At 45.2% G+C, this 20,932-nt stretch overlaps 1 protein-coding gene across 1 annotated transcript in view; it reads right to left on the reverse strand.

The window, feature by feature from the left end:
- LOC144761756 (uncharacterized) overlaps positions 1–20,932 on the reverse strand; it is a 238,703-nt gene that overhangs the window by 192,893 nt on the left and 24,878 nt on the right. Inside the window, exons 6-8 of the mRNA XM_078647008.1 lie at positions 16,858–16,929; positions 5,406–5,495; positions 3,413–3,502 (exon numbers count right to left, since the gene is read on the reverse strand). Of these exons, the coding sequence (XP_078503134.1) occupies positions 3,413–3,502; positions 5,406–5,495; positions 16,858–16,929 (252 nt within the window). The remainder of the gene's footprint in view (positions 1–3,412; positions 3,503–5,405; positions 5,496–16,857; positions 16,930–20,932) is intronic.

The raw sequence follows: 20,932 nt of genomic DNA on the forward strand, positions 1-20,932 counted from the left end.
CAGGGAGCCAGTTGATTTCCCTGAGGTAGGGGGTGATGTGGGTTCGTCTAGGGAGATCCATGGCGAGTCTGCCTTCTGTGTTCTGTATGGTCTGTAGTCGGTTCGTAGCATGGTCATTGGGGGTCTGAGTTAAAAGGGCCACCAGGATGCGTCCAAGGGGGAGCTTTTGTTTCCAAAGATCTGTCCCTCTATCTTGTCTGTGTTGAGCTTCAGGCAGTTGTTGTTCATCTAGTTGGCAATGTTTGTAATGCAGTTATGGAAGTTGGTCTTGGTGTTGGTGGTGTCTTCGGAGAGGGAGAGGAGGAGTTGTGTGTCATCGGCGTAGGATATGATGCCAGCCCATGGTTTTTTTCTGATGCTGGGCAGAGTTGTCATACCAGTTTTAAAGAGGGTGGGTATGAGTGAGGATCCTACTCCACAGATGATTTCTTTGGTTCGAAGGTGAAGGGTAAAATAACTTTTTGCATTCTTCTGGTGAGGAGAGGGGATCCATGTGAGAGCAGCTCCTTGGATGCTTCTGTTGTGCAGCCTTGTGATAAGTGTGAGGTGGGAGCCATTACATAGGCTGCCAAGAGGTCTAGGAGGTCTCTCCTCTTTCTGAAGTTAGCAACTTTATTTTGTCTAATTTCTTTTAGAAGGGTTTCTGACGTTAAAGCGTTGGAGACTTCAAATAGATTCTATTCTCCGAATGGGTACATTCTAACAAATGGAAAAGGACTAAAATAATGTCTGAGCCTGTTTTTTATCCTTTATTTCCATGAGTGTGAAAAGCTATGTGTGGTAAAATGTATGAGATCATATGAGAGTAAAGTGCTGGAGTTTAGGGCAGATGGTGAGGAACAGTTGTTACTGTCTTAATCAAACCCTATAAGGCAGTCTCCACAGCTACTTTAGCTAGTTGGGTGACAAAAGTAATGAGTGAAGCACGAGTAGTCCTTTCCAGATATGGTGCTAATTCCTCGAGAGGTGCAATGGCTAGTAAGGTTTTCTGGGCAGGTAGTTTTCTAACAGATATTTTAAAAGCAGCAGATTGAGCTAATGTGAATACTTCTGCTAAATGTTATTAAAGACCTGTGGACATGTGAGTTGTGCGCCACTGGATGGCTTTAAACTTGCAAGATGTTAGCCTTCAGCGGCTAACATTATCCCTCGATCCTCACCCTATGAGGATAAAATTATTTTTAAAAAAAAAGAATTAATAGGATAAAGGTATTATTTAAGTTTGTTAACAGGTTTATAATTGATAGTGTTATAGCATCATGTGCATGTGAATTAATTTTGAATTCAGTTTTATTTGCACAAATAAAAAGTACAGCCCAATTCACACATTTACATTTCCCAGATATATGTGCATTACAATGTCAGTACTTTTTATTTGTGCTTTTATGGCCTCAAAGAATGAAATAAATATTTTTTTGACTTGACTTGAAATCTGTTTGCAGACAACTTATTATAAAGCTTGACAGAAAATTAAGATGATGACCTGTTTTGTCGCAGCTTAAAGAGGATGAGGACTGCGTGCCCTGGATATACATATTGTTCTGACATTCTATTGCTTTATGATGTATTATTGTTCTTTAAAGGGCTGCATGTTGGGGCAGCAATAGAATGTTCTTGCACAATGTAAGCCTCAATTGTCTTTAATGGAATCAAAATTCTGCTTGTATGTTAATTGGAGAGTCGCCATTCTGGCTTCGCCTAGGTTGAAGATGCAGTGAGGGCAAAAGTCAGTTGGGGTCCCTGAATGGACCGAGTTCGTGATGGAGGCAGTGTCCTGTAGGGGAGCTGTCCCCATTCAGTTAGTCAGATGTCTGTGGTGGTAGAGGGGTTGTTGTGTTGCTTAAAGAAGTCAGTGGCCTTGGGCTAGGGTTTAAAGTTTCTGTAGATGTTTCAAGGTTGTTGCAGAATTTCAGTGAGGGGGTAATGTTGTTTGTTGCAGCTGAGGGGTTGGAGAATTCTTTGACGCTGTTAAAGAGTTGTTTGCTGTTATTACAGCTTGATTCAATACATGAGGCCTCTTTCTTCAATTCTCTGAAATGTCGTAGAGGTGGAGGGTTGTGTTGAAGCTGTTCTTGTTGGTTGTATCCTTGATGATGCGCCATCTCCTTTCCAGTTGTTTACGGTGTTGTTTAGTTGTTTGGAGGTCTTCAGTGTCCCAGTTAGCCTACTTAGTGAACTTTCTGTGGGTTGTTGCCAATGGGAACTAATCTCTTGGTGCAGTTTCTGACGTTCAGGTCTAGGTTGTTGGAGGACATGAGGTGGGTGACGTTGAGGGTATTGATCCATGTGTCCTTTGAGACTTTGCTTCAGCTGTAGTGGGGGCATTGGGCAGACTGGGGGCAGCAGTCCGTGAGCTGGTGATGTTGAAATGAATGATGGAGCAGTCGGTCCAGGTGAGTTCTATGGTGTGGCTGTACCTGATGCAGCCACTGGAGATGAAGATTGGGTCTAGTGAGGGCCTGCGGTGTGCATGGTGTCATGAACGAGTTGGGTGAGTACGTTGTTGTTCATGCTGTCGAGGATGTTGGTAGTATTGATGTCATTGAGATCAAACACAAACATAATGTCTTTAAACCCCCTGCATGCTGCCGCGATTCTGCGCCTGTGCGGCAGAATCCCGAGTGGGTGGGTTTATGACGGCCCCAGCCGTCATCAGCACACGAGCGCCGTAGTGCATGACGGATGGGGGCCGTCATCAGCATGCAAGGGGTTAACTGGCAATATTATCTACCCAATACAGTCTCATGAAGAGTATGAGGAGCATGTGCATTTAAATCGTAAAATATTCATTTGGGAAATTAAGTTAGCCAAAAAAACATATCGAGCACTCCTACAACGTCCTTGAGGGGTTTATGGCAAGGTGGACTACAAACCTATATAATGAACCTGTTAACTTGATTGTCCTTGAGATCCACTTTTGCTTTCTGTAGTACCTATGAAATTCCAGCCTGTTCTGGGCAAGTGAAGTTCTACTGAGTGTGATCACAAGCCTTATCAGGCACCACACTGATCGAAGGCATTGTAAGATCACCATCAGAAGCGGTCACATTTACTAAACTTATTCACTCAACAATGGTAGGTAGAGGAAGTGAGGAATGAAATGGGAGAGAGGATTAAGGAAGCAGAAACAAAGCGATTTCTGACCTACCGAATATGCGAAGGAGGAAAAGGGTAAATACTGGTAGGAAAACTCAGTGGCATGGTGCAGTATTATGGGCTGACAAGAAAGTATAGAAAAGGGATTGTGTAGAGACTGGACTGTTTAGTTATTGATTGGAAGCAAGTGTTGGGAGATGAGATTGTACTTAGGAAAGATGCAATGTAAGAGAACTGCAAATAACATTCAAGGATAGCTACTGAAAGGCTCAGATACACAGCTCCTTTATATCCATTAAAATACCATTACTCTTACCAATCTTCTCCCAGCAATATGGTGTGTGGGGTTGTATAACATTGAGAAGTTTCTCTGTCTCATGGTCGTTCCAGAAGGCAATACAGGAAGCTGACAAGAATACAAAAAGGATTTCAGACAAGATCAAGGCCAAGCTCAGCCTTTAGTAATGAGACCCACACTTCTTCTGTGCCCACAAATAAACACCCCTAACTTTGTTTGTCAGAATATAACACACTTTTGGAAAGGGTTACCACCTTTGACTATCTCGGGGTCACAATTAATGAAAATTTTACATGGGGACCCAGCAGATAAAGTCACAGTTAAAATTGGCCCAACTCTCGAGCGGCATTCTCAAACTATCTAAGAAATCTACAATTAAACCTCTGACACCGCCTATGGAGGTCTACAAGGCAAAAGCTAGGGGTGCTATCATGTATGGGGGGGAACTTTGGGGTTACTCTGTTAGGTATGAAATTATCATGACCGAAAATAAATTTCTAAGAGGGTTAATAGCACTACCATCTAGTACCCCACTTTTTCCCCTAAAGCTTGACTTGGGCATTAGACCGATCATTGAAGAGCTAGCATTAAAACCCTTGAGATTTTGGTGCAGACTCTGGGTTAAACCGGAGCTGCTACAATATAGAGAAGAACTCAAGGAGATCCTGACCTTTTCAGGCTCGGGGAATTTTCCCTGGCTTGCCTACATAAGGAAAGAATCTATAGGGTTAGAAATTTCCGACCTATGGTCTGACCCAGATCGGGGGTGTAAAAAACTCTCACGCACCCAGCTCACGAATATATTCCATGCCGACAGACTTAATGCTGCACAACGCAATCCACAAATTGGCTCTACAACAGCCTCTTTTCTCTTTTCTCTTGGTCACAGATTTTGATCTATTTGAGCAATTATTTGATGACATTTATCCTCTTTTAGCAAAAAAATGATATGTTCAGTGGAGGCATGGTGTTTTACCACTGGAGCTGTCACCAGCAGATGGTCACCTTCTGCCCCGAAAAACTGCCCAGCGTGCAAACATGATACTGAAAATGAGCTGCACGTGTTGTTTTTTTGTTCAGGTTATCATAAGGCTCGAAATCATTGGCTTGTTCCCCTCTGCAAAAACTTAGGCTTTCGACAATGCATGCAGGCATTTAGAATACTAAAAACCGACACAACTGGTCCGACTGTATTTGCCGTTTCAAAATTTCTGGCTGCTATGTGGTTTAAGCGCAGGCTATTAATTGCACAAACTTAAGCCTGCACTTTTAGCCCGTAGCATATTGACTTTTTTTTTTACATGTTCTTAAACTGTCATATGAAATTATTTATTGTTTTAATAATCTTAACTGTGGCTAATACCTATGAAACTTGACCAATTGTTCGTGTCGTAAAATTTAGCTGAAATTGTTATTTATTCAACGAATTTATATTGTCATCTATTTTTGCATTGTTTTTAGAAATGATTGTTCTCTTTTATGGCATATTGCCGAAATAAAGATCTTTTGATGATGATGATGATTGTCCTTGAGATCCCTTTTTGCTTTCTGTAGTACCTATGAAATTCCAGCCTGTTCTGGGCAAATGAAGGTGTACTGAGTGTGATCACAAGCCTTATCAGGCACCACACTGATCGAAGGCATTGTAAGATCACCATCAGAAGCGGTCACATTTACTTAACATATTGACTCTACCATGGTAGGTAGGGGAAGTGAGGAATGAAATGGGAGAGAGGATTAAGGAAGCAGAAACAAAGCAATTTCCTGACCTACCAAATATGCGAAGGAGGAAAACGGTAAATACTGGTAGGAAATCTCAGTAGCATGGTGCGGTATTATGGGCTGACAAGAAAGTATAGAAAAGGGATTGTGTAGAGACTGGACTGTTTAGTTATGGATTGTACTTAGGAAAGATTCAATGTAAGAGAACTGCAAATAACATTCAAGGATGGCTACTGAAAGGCTCAGATACACAGCTCCTTTATATCCATTAAAATACCCTTACTCTTACCAATCTTCTCCCAGCAATATGGTGTGTGGGGTTGTATAACATTGAGAAGTTTCTCTGTCTCATGGTGGTTCCAGAAGGCAATACAGGAAGCTGACAAGAATACAAAAAGGATTTCAGACAAGATCAAGGCCAAGCCCAGCCTTTAGTAATGAGACCCACACTTCTTCTATGCCCACAAATAAACACCCCTAACTTTGTTTGTCAGAATATAACAATTTTAATAGTGCGCTACCATAATATTGTAGAAAAACCTTTAACTAAAATATTGATAATTAAGTATATAACATGTAATTTAGATGACTTATTATTATTCTCACACCCACACTCCTTTAAGATGTAGATATCACTAAGGTACCTATACATGGAGTTATGTTCATATGGCACCACTTTGTACAGGCCTGACCTGAAAGTGCTTGTATCTCTTCGGTATTTGGACAAAATATCAGAAACACAAATATTGTGTGACAGGACATCATGTCAAAAATATAGAGGACAAGAATATCATGTAGGTCTGTTTCTAAGTAAAATTTTACTATATATAACTCCTCATATATGTACCATGTCGATATATATATATATATATATATATATATATATATATACATATATAAACATATATATATATATATATCTTCAAGGTAGATAGAACTGGAGTTAAGAATAGTAAATGTACATTTATCTAGTTTCACTTACCTACTTGATATTCTTGTCCTGGATATTTTTGACACAATAGTCTGTCCACACTCTGTGTTTCTGATTTTGTCACTAATCAATCGCTTCAAAAGTTCTTCCTGAAGTGACTTCCAATAGGAAGACTGTCTTGTAAAATATGCATTGTAAATATTCCTCTATTTAAAGGATGGGTCAGTGGCTTTTGCTACCCTTGCTGAAACAATATTTGAAGTTTATAAACTTTTGAAATACTCAACCATACCCTCCAGGATTTTGCATTTTGCAAAAAAAGTCACAAAATCTGCAGTTTTGTAAAAAGGCTGTTCTTTTTACAAAAGTGCCCACTACATTTTGGGAATGTAATCTGAAGTTTTTTTGGGTGAAGAGACTGACAAAAGGTTGTGAAAACATAATTGAAAGGGTTGTGAAAACATAATTTACAGATTTTTTTTGTCTCTCAATTCCCAACTTTTTGGAAACTAGGACATCTTGTGGACAGGGATGGTAATTGTTTTCAAAATAGCTCCATTATAAAGTTCAAAGGTGAAAAGCAGTACTTTTTTAAATAGAAACGAATTGGAGGCACACAATTAAAATCCAAGGGAATTTGAAATGAGAACGAGTCTCGGGAAGAGAGTTAATCTGCTAGAAGTCATGAAGCGGAGATTAAAGGCTCCAGGAGTGATTTGGGTGTCCTCTGGACAACTTACAGTCCTCATTTAGTGGCCATGGTGAGTGAGGTTAATTTGGTTGGTCACCACTTCCTGAGCTGACTTCTAAGCAGCATTAGTGTTGTGAGATTTGCATGAACCTGCTTGGAGTAATTTCTCGAGGAGATCTATTGTTTGTAGTGTTGACTTCATAAGTGTACTCATAAGTTCATTCATTCTCACCCACAGCCGGGGCCAAAACACAGGCCCCTACAGCCCATGCGGTGCAGGAGGCCCCCGTCCTTCTGCCTTCCTGCATTCAGCCAACGGGCAATTAATATCGGTGGGATAAGGGAGACTTAGGGGCCCTTCATCACATTCTAGAAGGGGCCCTTCATTTTGCGTTATGCCACTGACAGGTATAACAAGGTGCAGTTAATTGAATCTTTTTCATGAGTACGTTTCAAGAATATGCTATTCCTCCAACAGCATGGAACCAGTATGGGGAGTGTCTTTGCCCCCAGTGTAGCGGGCCTCTATGTACATCATCTCAAAACTCAAAGAATCCTCAATCAAGCAAACCCCTTTCTTCAACATATCAAACTTTGGAAGAGCTCTATTGATGACATTTTACTAATCTGGGAAGGCAACCAGACAACAGCTAATGCCTTGCTATTATGGCTAAATGATCAAAATACTTTTTTGAAGTTCACACACACCATGAGAAAAAAAGAAGTTGGTATTTTTGGATCTGAATATTTTTGTATAAAACGGCACTTTGAAGACCAATGCACATTTGAAACCCACCGCAAAAAACGGCTTCCTTTTATTGGATAGCTTTCACCCCAGGCATTTAAAGAGAACCTACCATTCAGACAGTTCCTGAGGATCAGGTATTGTACCAAACTAAAAGACTGCAGTAAGCAAGCAGAACAACTAACTGAAAAATTGATAGCCAGGAACTACCCCAGATGAATGGGGGTCCAAGCTAAAAATCAAGCATTAAACAACCATAGAGATGCCGTGCTAGAAACACGCTCTATACAGAACGATCAAGAAGCACAACCTATCTGTATCACAACCTATAGTATAGATTCTAATCTAATCTCCAAAATTATCCAGAACCACTGGCGTATTCTGAATAGTGGAAATTGTCTATGCCTAAACTTGTGTTCTCCGACAGAAAAGGAAAGAGCTTGAGGGACATGTTAGTACACACTCGGCCACGTATTGTGAATAACAACCCTTCGATGTAACCCCTGGCAATTACCCATGGAGGAATTGCAGCATTTGCTGTCTCACTGAGGCAACTAAAACAGTATCTGTTAACAATGGAATGATTGGGCAACCCCGAAACTGAACAAATTGCAATACATCTAGGGTGGTCTACCTGATTACTTGCCCTTGCAATTTGTACTACGTGGGCATGACCATTCGAAAAGTCAGAAAAAGGATCTGTGAACACTGCAGCAACTTACGATGCCAAAGGACGACTACAAAAATGTCATCACACTATCTTGAACTAAAACACACACCCAGTGAATTGAAATGGATAATCCTGGAATGTATAAAAGACATAGACAATCTGGAAAGGAGACTCCTCGAAAAGGAACAGAGATGGGTATTCAAACTCAATACAGACACCCCGGGCTTCAACGATAACATCCCATGGGGCCAATTCCTCTAGATGTGTAGCTCAACTTTTACCTTCCCTAAGCTATTGTTGTACAATGAAGATACATAGAACCAAAGTAGGATTTTTTTGAAACACCTTACCCATAAGGTCATTTCTTCTTTGAGACCGTTGATGAAATATCCTCTATTTAGATTGATAAAGAAGTACAAAACATTTTTTTTTGTAACCTGGTAATAAGACTTCTGCAAGTTTTTTTTTCGATTCAATTCTCTCTCCCTCTCCCCTCAGTGCCCCCCAAACCATTCACCCCCCTTTTTGCTTTGAACATTTCTTTAATGCACGAAACTCAGTCCTTGACTATTTGTCCACTGAGTCTTTTTCACAATGCTGGTAGCCAATTATTGATCCCAAGTTGGCCTGTTTCGTAGATTTTGAGAATATAGAAAAGCGTATGAGCACTTAACTTTCCAACATGGATCTGATTCTGATCCAAAGTTGATGGCCAGTTTTAAAGTAATACGAGTGGTATAGAGTTCCGCAATTCAGACACGTATGTGGAAGTCCTCCGCTACCTGCCGGCACAAAACACCTGATCTGGAAGGCACGCCGGCAGGATGCGGTCACCTGTGAGCTGATTCAGATGCAGTGGCAGAGGGCAGCCTTGACGAATTGTAGCAGTTTGGCTCCCAGTTTGGGCACTAAAAGGATTTCTAATAGGAAACCGCACAACAGTGTCAATAGCTCCTACAATCCCAGCCTCTTTTGTTTGGAAATACACGTTAAATGTTTTGATGGCATTTTACCTCCCGTCTTGCAGGGTTTGACTACAAGCCCCCTCCTCCCCGGGGGGATCATGACACAAGACTACGGCGTCTAAAATGTATGTTTTTTCTGTATGTTTTTTCAGTGTGTTCATCTTGTTGTTAAGTATTTTCGTTATTCATTCAGGCTAAAGGTTGTTTCGCACTATATACAGTATAATCACTGATTTGTGTGCATTTTGGAAGCAACAATACACCTGAGTGTTTCGTACATTCACTGCTTCGAACATTATTTTTGTGTCAGCCACGGGTGATGTTTTTAAACTCTACCCTCTTTTTCGTTTTTACGGTAACGCAGTGACATTATCTTGTGAATAAAATCATATGTAGGTTGTGTGATTTGCATGGCTTGCAACTTGATACCTTTCTATTTAGGAACTTTTAGAGGAGTTATACCAATAGGAAATAGGTCCCTTAGGTCCTGATGAAGAGCCAATAGGGGCAAGGCTCGAAACATGTTAACCAGATAAGCAGCGAATAGATTCATTGATATCCGTTTCTTTCTTTCTCTTTTCCATTGATTTTAAATCTTACAGACTAGCGATGAGAATAAAATAATGGTGACCTACTAGTCAGATATTTTTTAATTTGTATAGCACCTGTACTCTACTCCCCTCCCACAACTTTGCTTTCATCATAGACAAAAAACAAAAAAAGTGTTTCCACGTATTCCGTCTGGTTGAAGCACGCCTCGATCCGCAGCGGATCGGGAAAAACCCCAATGATGAAGCATGCCACCAAGGAGCAACCCTGGTGGGTGAGGGGTCTTTAAGACAAACAGGGTTTTTCTCTTATTGTGGAGGGTATGTCCATCGCTATCCTATCCAAATTTACTGGGTTCTTTGTTTTGCTAAAATTGTATAATTAAGGAGGGCGAATCTAGTTATTCCTCTTCTTCCCTCTCTACTTTTGATAGATTATCACATCTAAAATGGAGCAGAATTCAGGGGCATATTACCAAGCAATAGCGATAATTATTGCTATTGCTTGGTTAGAGACAAAATTTTACCGCTGAGCTGCGGCGATTTTTATCGCAGATAAACCTTGGTATTACCAAGGTTTATCGCAAATGCGATAAAAAACGGCCGCAATGCATGAATATCGCTGAAAAGTCAGCGATATTCATGCATTACCGAGCTAATGCTCTTAGCCATGTTATCCACCTCCCATTGGATAACATTGCTAAGAACTGCTCAGGGCAGGTGTTAGCTTTTGGAGATATTCGCGCTTAGCGCGAATATCTCCAAAAGTTGGTAATAGGAGATAGCTATGTTAGCGACTGTTTCCAGTCGCTAACATCTTGGCACGCCCACTTTGCATATCATTAGTGATAAATATCACTGACATGCAAAGTGGGGCCCAAGATGGTCGCTATCTCCTACTAGCTGTCGCTAACTGGTGTTAGTAACAGCTAGGTAATAGGGAGATCATTTTATCTCCGCTTTCTTGGCTTTTGAAGCCAAAAAAGCGGAGATAAACCCCCTTGATAATATGCCCCTCAGTACTTACAGATTGCAATCTAGGGCCCACCACCCATGAGGCAAACGGCGGGTAAAGAGGGGGTATTATTATATGCAGAATAACAAAATAAGGTGCTGCAAAAATGCTGCAAAATGTCCAAATTTGTGCCCAAAAATTTCCATGATTTTGCCACAAAATTTGCCAATCCATGCCTGAATATCTTGGTGGGGTCTGCTCAACGAAGGCATATGATGGATGACTAACTAAAGAACAATGTCCAGGTTTTTATCCCACAGGTTTTTAGTCTGTTTAGAGCACTATCTTATTTGCATGCAATTGTAACAATTCTCCATTTCAATCATACCTAATATTGCTCTTGTTTAACTTGTCTTATACTTTTCACACTCTTCATGCCAGACAACTATAGTTCAAAGAACCGCGCCCCTGCTATGAGAGACAATAGAGTTAGAGACAACTTTTCCCCTTGTGTTTCATCAGCATGTTTTGAATAGAGGGAGCAAAAAATGGATGTGGAACATGGAACATCCCCTGAAGGTGCTAGGATGAAAAATGTATGGCCAATATAGGAGCAATCTTCTCCATGGAACATTTTGCTCTCTTGATCTGTGCCACAATCCTTAACATATCACAGCTGACTGGCACCGGTCGCATGATTGAATTGGAAATTTAAAGCTGCACAGGCAAATATTTTCAGACTAGCCCGGTTCCTCTCCTTTTCCTCTCTTTCCTTCCTTCTCCATTTGTTTGTCTTCTCTGTACAACGTGGCCTTTCTAAGACTGATCTCCAGTGGCTCTAGCTCCTTGTGTGTATATATATATACATATATACATATGTATATGTGTGTGTGTGTCTGAATATATATATATATATATATATTTATATATATATATACCTATACATATATACACATATAAAGCCTGCTGTGTCAGGCGAAACGCGTTACGACTGGTGGCGTTAAATACCTTGGAATGATCATTTTATTTACTGTTGGAGGAGATTTCACTTGATATTGTTGGAATCAATGTGTTCTATTTTCCGAGATCTGCTGCTCATCTTCAGTTAATAATTTTCTTTTGAGCTCTGTGTGAATTCTTGTGGCAGGGTCGCAGATAATGCTTTACATGTTGTCAAATATTCCTTAGGAGTTTCCTCCTAATCTGATGTGTCCCAGTAATTTCAGATTTTCACTGTAGGATAATACATCCATCCGCTGGTTGTCCACACGCTCTATTGAGATGCCTGTGCTACCACAAGATCTTGCCACCCATCCTTATCCCCACCGCCCGGCCTTCCTACATCACTCCTCCCATCCTCCTTCACACCCAGGGCTTTAAGTGGGCTGGGTCCTGCTACTGCTCAGCACTGGTAGTTCTTAAAAGCAAGTGCCAAGACATGTCCCTATCGGGCTCTCCATTTTTACCCTCAGGGTGAAAAAAATAATAACTTAACTCTGCAATAGTACCAGCCATCGCTGCTTTTGATGTAACATCAAGAAAACTACTTTTTCCGTTGTATACAGCACAAACGTGGAGCGCTTTACATGAGTACCAGTTACATTACACAAGGACATATTCATTTGTTGAATCAGAGGATATTGTGCCGACGTCAGGCTCAAATCCACTTTCTCAGGTCTAAAGCCGGCAGCTCTAGATACGCCACAACCCCACCCACAAGATCGGAAGCATTTTCAATATTGTATACAACAAAGTCATAGTTGTTGGTGATTTATCTTATGCAATTTACAACCATTGACAACGTCAATAGTCCTGGCTTGTTGTAGGTGTAATGCTACTTGTTGTGTTATATATCTGGATGAATGGACAGAAGCAGCAAAATACCAGTGGGGCAGCACACTATGCTGAGCACAGATTTTTAGCTTAAGTGTTTTAAGCCACGCCATTAATTATGGCAATCACGCCCCTAGGAGAGACACCCAGCTTTTTTGTCCCACTTGAAGCCCTGTTCACATCTATTCTATCCTTTTCTTTCCTTCCCTCCTGTCCCCCTCAATAGTCCTCTCATATACCTCCTATCCCCATTTTACCTTAGTTTTGGGGCAAAGATACAGTTCTTTCTCTCCCACAATTGCTAATACTTTACTTATATATGCTCAATCAGAATTTGTCATTGTTAAACATTTGGGCCCTTTGCAATAAATATTTATATTTCCTTTTTGCTATTCTCTCTACCTCAAGTCTTTGCTGTGTTCCATGCTCTCTGAATTTGACTACTCTGTGTTTTTTAACTTAATTTAGCAGCTTAATTCAATTGTGGGGAACTAAATGCTTATCTGCATATATATTTATGTTTCCGAATATTGTGCTTCATTGTTGTATTAGATGGTATCGGTTTTGGATTACTACCATGAGCCGTGTTACAGAAAGCAGCACCTTGGTGCAACAGGCTTGCGCACACGCTTTGTGCACCCCAAGGGCACTTTGGTGCTTCAGAAGGGGCTGCAGATGAATGTTCGGTTCCTTCCATAATACCGATAGTGGTGGCGTACATGTAGCAGCAGTGCTATCTCTAGAGGGTGATCCCTCATGTGCATTGGGGCGTGGACCTCATGCAAATGAGGGAATCTCTTTATCTTTGCACCCATGCCGCATTATGTACACAGGCGCAAAGGCAAAAAAGCTGTCAGGAGGTACACTAAAAGTGCGCCACAAAACAGTGGCTCACTCTCCTTAAGGGCCCCTCCCAGTCAACCCCTTGCAAGTGGGTGCTGTCGCTCACGGCACCCACCAGCAAGGGGATCTCTACATGGGGATATCTAATCCCTGTTAAAAGTGCAGGTGGGTTGCCACCTGCACAGCGAAACAGGGAGCAACTTTTAAACGTGGTTTCTTCATAAAAGGGCACACTTTTCCTGTTTGAGCATGGCACACCTATTGAAAGGAAAAGAGTGCCCTCTCTGTAATAGGGTCCTAGGAGGGTTATTATATCTATTGCACTATGCTTCATTATCTATTAAACTGTTAATTCACACGCATTTGTAATGTTTTCAACATATTCATCTTTAACAGTGCTTCAAATTGGTGGTGGTATTATTAGAGATCACAAGTCAATGACAACCCAGGCCCATTAGGGTGCACTAGAACGTTTTGCTTGGTCTTTCTCAAAATAGACAGCCATTTTGACATTGTAGATAAGGTATCCTTTGACAAATACATGCACTGTCTCTATCAAGACGACTGTAAGCGTCAATCACAGGCCAAAAGAGAGAACTTTCAATGAATGCTCTGTGACCCCAGCACCAGCAGCAATGACATCACACTGTCGCAAGACCTCTGCAACTCCCTCGCCACGTGCTTTTACCGCAAGCTCGCCGGTATACACGACAGCTTCGGTGCCCAGACTCCGCCTCCAGGCACCAAACCAACGCCCCCCTACCACCACACTCTGCGCTTGGACCCCCATCAGCACTGAAGACACCACCCACGTCATGAACACCATCCACTCTGGCTCTCCCTCTGACCCATGCCCTCACCACATCTTCAACAAAGCCGACACCATCATCGCACCCCACCTCCGGAACGTCATAAACAACTCCTTCACGTCCGCCACCTTCCCAGAGAGCTGGAAGCACGCAGAGATCAACGCCCTTCTGAAGAAACCCACATCGGACCCTAAAGACCTCAAGAACTTCCGACCCATCTCTCTTCTTCCCTTCCCTGCTAAAGTCATCGCGAAGACCGTCAATAAACAGCTGACCACATTCCTGGAGGCAAACAACTCCCTCGACCCATCCCAGTCCAGATTTCGAGCCAACCACAGCACCGAGACCGCCCTCATCGCAGCCACTGACGACATCAGGAACCCACTTGACAACGGGGAAACAACCGCTCTCATCCTCCTAGACCTCTCAGCCGCCTTTGACACCGTCTGCCATCGTAACCCTAACAACCCGCCTCCACAACGCTGGGATCCAAGGAAAAGCCCTGAACTGGATCACCTCGTTCCTCTCCGACAGGACCCAGAGGGTCCGCCTCCCTCCCTTCCGCTCCGCGGCCACAGAGATCATCTGCGGCGTACCCCAAGGCTCTTCGCTCAGCCCAACCCTCTTCAATATCTACGGGCCCGATTCACAGAATGAATTTAAGACTAAATCCTAAACTTTCTACTATTTGGTATTCACAGAAAGCACTTACTACTTTCGGGATTCACAGAGTGAACTTACTACTTTCGGGATTCACAGAATAAACTTACTACTTTCGGTATTCACAGAATAGATTTAAGGCTACTAACTCTAAGTCCGAACTCGGGCCGTAAATTCCGTCCCGGAGTCGGAGCTTGCGGCCCAGAGTTGGAGATTTCAGCATGGCAAAAATCCCCACCTCCAAGCCGCAAGCTCCGCCTCAGGGCCGGAAGCTCTGCCCCCAAGCCGTAAGCTCCGCCTCCGGGCCGGAATTTACGGCCCGAGTTCGGACTTAGAGTTAGTAGTCTTAAATCTATTCTGTGAATACCGAAAGTAGTAAGTTTATTCTGTGAATCCCGAAAGTAGTAAGTTCACTCTGTGAATCCCGAAAGTAGTAAGTGCATTCTGTGAATACCAAATAGTAGTAAGTTTAGGATTTAGTCTTAAGTTCATTCTGTGAATCGGGCCCTACATGAGCCCCCCCGCCGCCATCACACGCAAACACAACCTCAACATTATCTCCTACACCAACGACACTCAGCTGATACTCACCCTCACCAAAGACCCAGCCACCGCTAAAACCAACCTCCAGGAAGGAATGAAAGACGTCGCAGAATGGATGAAGCTCAGCCGCCTGAAACTGAACTCAGACAAGACGGAGGTCCTCATCCTCGGACCATCCCCATCCGCCTCGGATAACTCATGGTGGCCTACAGTGCTGGGCACCGCACCGACACCCACGGACCACGCACGCAACTTGGGATTCATCCTGGACTCCTCCCTCACCATGACCAAGCAAGTCAACGCCATCTCATCCTCATGCTTCAACACCCTGCGCATGCTCCGGAAAATCTTCCGGTGGATCCCCATCGAAACCAGAAAGACTGTCACCCAGGCCCTCTTCACCAGCCGACTGGACTACGGGAACGCCCTATACGCAGGAACCACAGCCAAATTTCAGAAAAGACTTCAGCGCATACAGAACGCTTCCGCCCGACTCATCCTCGACATCCTTCGCCACAGCCAAAAATCTGCCCACCTGAGAAACCTGCACTGGCTCCCCATCAGCAAAAGGATCACGTTCAGGCTCCTCACCCACGCACACAAAGCGCTCCACGACATGGGCCCCGAATACCTCAACAACCGCCTCACGTTCTACACTCCGACCCGCCAACTCCGCTCCGCCAGCCTCGCCCTCGCCACCGTCCCATGGATTCGCAGAACCACCACGGGAGGAAGATTTTTCTCCTACCTGGCCGTCAGGATGTGGAACTCCCTCCCCGCCTGCCTACGACTGACCCAGGACCATCTCACCTTCAGGAAACACCTCAAGACCGGGCTACTCGAGCAGTAGCAGCACCCCCCTCCCTTCAGCGCCTTGAGACCCTCACTGGTGAGTAGCATCCTCCACAAATGTATTGATTGATTGATTGATTGATTGACCAATCTAGATCTGAGATATCTTCTTGAGTGCTCAGGAGCCTGGTTGTCCAAATATGCATTCTGTAGATTTATGTTACAACTATCCTCTCTTGATGGTAAAATGGATGGAGTCACCATCACCAATAGTTTGATTAATCTGTTCTATTCTACATCGATTTCGGTGAAGATGTGAGGAATATGGCACAGTAGATAAGAGAGGATTTGGAGAGGGATAACCGTACCTTACATCCAGATATGACAGGAAAAAACAGGAAAAGGTAGTAGTTGGCCAACAAGGAGCAGTGGGAGGCATGACCTAAGTATGAAGCACGCCTATATGGTTAGGAAGGATCAATGTGACATCTGCATGGAATGTGCTAGTAGATAGGAGGATGATCTGAATAAAATAATGTTTTTTAATTTGAATTTGATTTGATAATAAAAAGGCATTGAAGCCATGTTGAGGACGCATGCAAATGATAACTTTGGAAACTAGGGTCTTTTGATATGAAGCATGACCCAGGGACTAAGGATGACATTGAGCCTATAGTGGGTCTACTAGCAGGGGACAATAGTGACAGTTTGTTAATTACTCGCATCCCCCATTCACTCACACCCCCTTCCACTTACCCTTTCAGGTTGGCCACCATAAGGTACAAGACATCTATTTTGGATGTTATCCTGTGCAGATCCCAGCGGCTTCTGTGAGGATACCAAAAGAGGGCATCAGTCAATCATTCAACACTGGAGGATCAAATCAAGGGACCACCATATACCACACTCTCTTCCAGGAGACAGAAAATGTATCTCTTATACTTGTTCTAGAGTCCCATGGATACTCTACCTGAGAAGTAAGTTGATCACAGACTATGGATATTCATCATAGTCATTAGGAATGATACATTTAATAGCAATTTTATTTTTCCAGCCCATCTGAATATAATTTTGTTAAGGAAGCTAAACAAACAATTTTATAGCCATTAGGTTTGGCTTGCATTTTGAATCCTGACTAAAATATTTTTTAAAAGCCTGCTTTGATATACAATGGATTTATGTGATAAAGAATTCAATGTATCATGAGTTCATTGGGGGCTGCCCTGCCAAGGCTGAGGAGCGCCACCCCACTGCTTTTAAAAGCAGTGTGACTAAAATAAAAATAAAATGATAATAACTGAATGTTATTATCATTTTATTTGTTCCAGCTGCTTTGCGGGCGGGTGGTCGGGCCTGCTCTGCTGTCAGAGCATGGTAGGGGAGGAGTGGTGGGCCCACTGAAGTGTGCACGATGCTTTGGCTGGCCCTCTGGGGCTGGCCAAACAGTCATACGCACTTTCCATGTTTTCCGTCCAGGCTGCATTACAGCCTGGATGGAGAACATGCCCAGGCCACCAGTCCCTGCCTGAGCGCCGAACCACGGCACTGAGACCAATCGCAACTCTGCATTGCCGCATTATGATTGGTTAGGGGAGCCTGGGTGCTTACCAATCACAATGCTGCAATGTTGAATTGTGATTGGTCAGGGAAGCCTGGGTGTGCTTCCTGGTTCCTGTTCCAACAGACAGACACGGAGCAGACACGTGGGATGTGGCGATAAGGTTACTGGTTTTTATTTACATTTTTTTACATTCCCCTTCCTTCTCCCCCGATACATGCCGGCTGCCACTGCATGATATAGTGCATGTTTGAGATGTAAAACACTCAACACTGCATAGGAAGCAGAATAATACACTAAACTACTATACTATGAGGTGTAAGAGAAGTACTCTATTGGGTGAAGCCAACATCTGCTCTATGTATATTTTGAAGATTTGGTAATAATAGCTACTTCAAACAGCTGCAGTTTCAACCCTTCCCTAATAAAAAGAGCTTGCTCCAAGCAGCCAATTTAAAGTGCTGAAAGCAAATCAAGGGAAATAAACATGTGAGAGTCAAGCAGATTTTACAGATGTATACAAATTCAAAAACAATACGGTATCTGAAGATGGCCAGTAAACAGAGCTTTGTGTTGTCCATCATAAATCAAACCACAACAGAAATGTGGCAGTGGCAACACTTAGGCAGCATAGGGAAATAATGGCCTTGTGAGGTGAGCAACATGTAACAATGCAGCTAGAAGGAGGCAGGACCAGTATGAATAGCCACATCAGAGAATAGGGTTTTGGGGGGGCAGCCGACCAGCGGGAGGCCTGCCCCCCTGGTGGGTTTTGGGCCGGGGGCAGCCAGAGCCCATTGGGCTGGTTGGCTTCCATTGGGCTTGCGTTGGGCTTGTTGGTCTTGGGTTGGGCTAGTTTTGGGCTTGGGGTTTTTATAACCGGTCATCTTGTGTCACAAGCCACCATTTTGGTGTTTGTGACACAACAGTCAGTCAGGGAGGACACTGGGCAGTTTAGCTTTGTTGACTTTAGCTTTGTTTAGCTTTGAGGTGGGTGTGGTGCCATTCTGTTGTGCCTTTCACTGTGAAAGTGGCAGCGGGAGCCTTTGGTCACCAGCTGCGAGGGACAGTGCACGGTGTCAGCGAGGAGATTTGAGGAGCGTCTCTGCACGGGGCCCATTGATGGAGAGGGATGGCGCGCTTGGCGGATCCGCCTGTCGTAGAGGCCATCCGCCTCTTAGAGGATGCGGGCCGCACTGAGATGCTGTGAGCCAATGTGAAGGTGAGGCCCCCTAGGCGTGCAGCGAGTGGCGTCGCAGCGGCAGTAATCGCCTGCGAGCGCAGAAGCGGGCGACAGTGGAGGTGGAGGACACGGCCGCATGGTGTACGCGACCTCGCCTGTCAAACGCTCGCGGGGTGGGAAGCGGGGCGCTGCTTCACGGCCTACCCTGGTGTTTAGGGAGGGGGCGGAGGGGGCGGCTGCAGTGGGGTTAATCTGGAGAGTGGGGGTGGCACCCACAAGCGGAAACGGGGCAATAAGAGAGGTGCGGTAGTTCCAGAACAGGGGCGGAACGGTGGGGGGGACGCCCCCACCCCAGGGTACAGCGGGGTATTTCCCGTTGCTTATTGACAGCGCGGAGGAGGGGGAAGGGTCAGGGGAGGGCGCAAGGAGGGGACATGGGGCATTAGAGGGTCCAAGGGGGGATGCCAGGGGTGTGGGGGTACAGGCTGGGCCGTGGAGTTCAGGAGTGGGGAAGGGGCCAAGTGGGAGAGATGCGGGGGCCCCCCAAGAATATCGGGGGAAGAGACACACCAGGCGACGGGTGGGGGGGAGAGGCAGTGGGGGCAGGCAGGGATTTTCCACGTTGGGGGTCAAGGCCAGCTTTGGACGTGGGGGAGCGGTGCGGGAGGGCGTCTGAGGACCGGCACAATCGGTGGCCGGCCGCTGTGGCCTGGGGGAGCCAACGGGATCGTCGGGTGTCGGGCGGTTCAGGGGTGCCAGGGGGGGCCCAGGGGGGAGGCATGGTCCGCCGGGAGCTGGAGTCCTTGGTATGGAGTGACGGGGAGAAAGTGCAGGCGGTTGGGGGGAGGGGGTGGGTGGTCAGGGGAGTGGAGCCTGGGGCCTGGCGGTCTACCCGTCATGGAGTGGGGGCCATTCATCCAGTTCGGTGGGGGTAGGGGTTTGGGGGTCTCCTGGAGGACGCTGGTGGGTTTGGCAGCTTAGGGGACAGGTTTAACCCCGGCATGTTAAACACCACCTCTTTTTTCTGCAGGACTGTATGGCGAGGTGCTCGGGAGAGCAGCATGCGGCTCCAATCCACCAAGAGGATGGGCCGGCTTTGCCTCATGCGGGCAGTCGCGCTCCCATGATGGACCTGATGGTAGCGTCCTACAGGAGGCGGGACAGTAAGTCCCCACCAGCCCCACCCCGACGGGTCGATGTGGCCATCGGGGGAAAGGGCGGAGGTCCGTCAGGTCCGATCGGGACCCAGAGGAGTGGCGCACAGTGCAGAGGGAAGAGAATTTGGATTTAGGTGATCTGCTCCGCTCATGTAGGGAGCGGGCTGGGCTGAGCAGGCTGGAGCCCGTGGAGGCGGCCTATGGCAAGAACGCATGGGGCTAACAGGGCTGGAGTCCGAGGTGGACGGTCCGTCACAGTTGGATTACATGTAGGGAGTGGGCAGGGCTGAGCAGGCTGGAGCCCGCGGAGAGCGGCCTATGGCAAGAACGCATGAGGCTAACAAGGCTGGAGTCCAAGGTGGACGGCCCGTCACATTTGGATTACGATTAGGAGAGTGTGGAGGAAGGAGAAATATTGTAGCAGAGGCGGGGGCAGGGTCAGGATGGGGGGATCGGAGAAATGCTGTTCCTAGTTTCTTGCAGGGTGCCCGAAAGGGAACCCAGGTGGAGAGAGTGAAGGACCCCCTGCTCAACTGGTTAGGCGGCGGGATCCAGTGCGGATTGGGAGGAAGAGGGGGTGCATTTGAATAAAGGAACGTACGTGCGGGACACGGGGTGAGTCCAGGCTTGAACGTGGCCACGGGCGGAAAGGCGGATGGGGGATACCCAAGGAGGGCAAGGAGGGTAAGGAAGGTAAGGAGAGTCATGAGGTTCCGGTGCACAAGCTGCCGTATATGGGCATTACGAAGCCCTTGGCACACGTGTCGTTGGGCACCAAGGAGAAGATATGGAAAGGGGAGTATGTGGATATCTTAAAGCTCCTGCATCTTGAGCTGACGGCAAAGGAGGAGTCTAAGGAGGAGGAGCTGGAGTTGGCTAAGCGGCCAATGGTGCCCCTGAACATTGAAGTTTGGTGGGAGGGTTTCTTGATTT

This window comes from Lissotriton helveticus, chromosome 6 (genome assembly GCF_964261635.1).
Source record: "Lissotriton helveticus chromosome 6, aLisHel1.1, whole genome shotgun sequence".
NCBI lineage: Eukaryota > Metazoa > Chordata > Amphibia > Caudata > Salamandridae > Lissotriton > Lissotriton helveticus.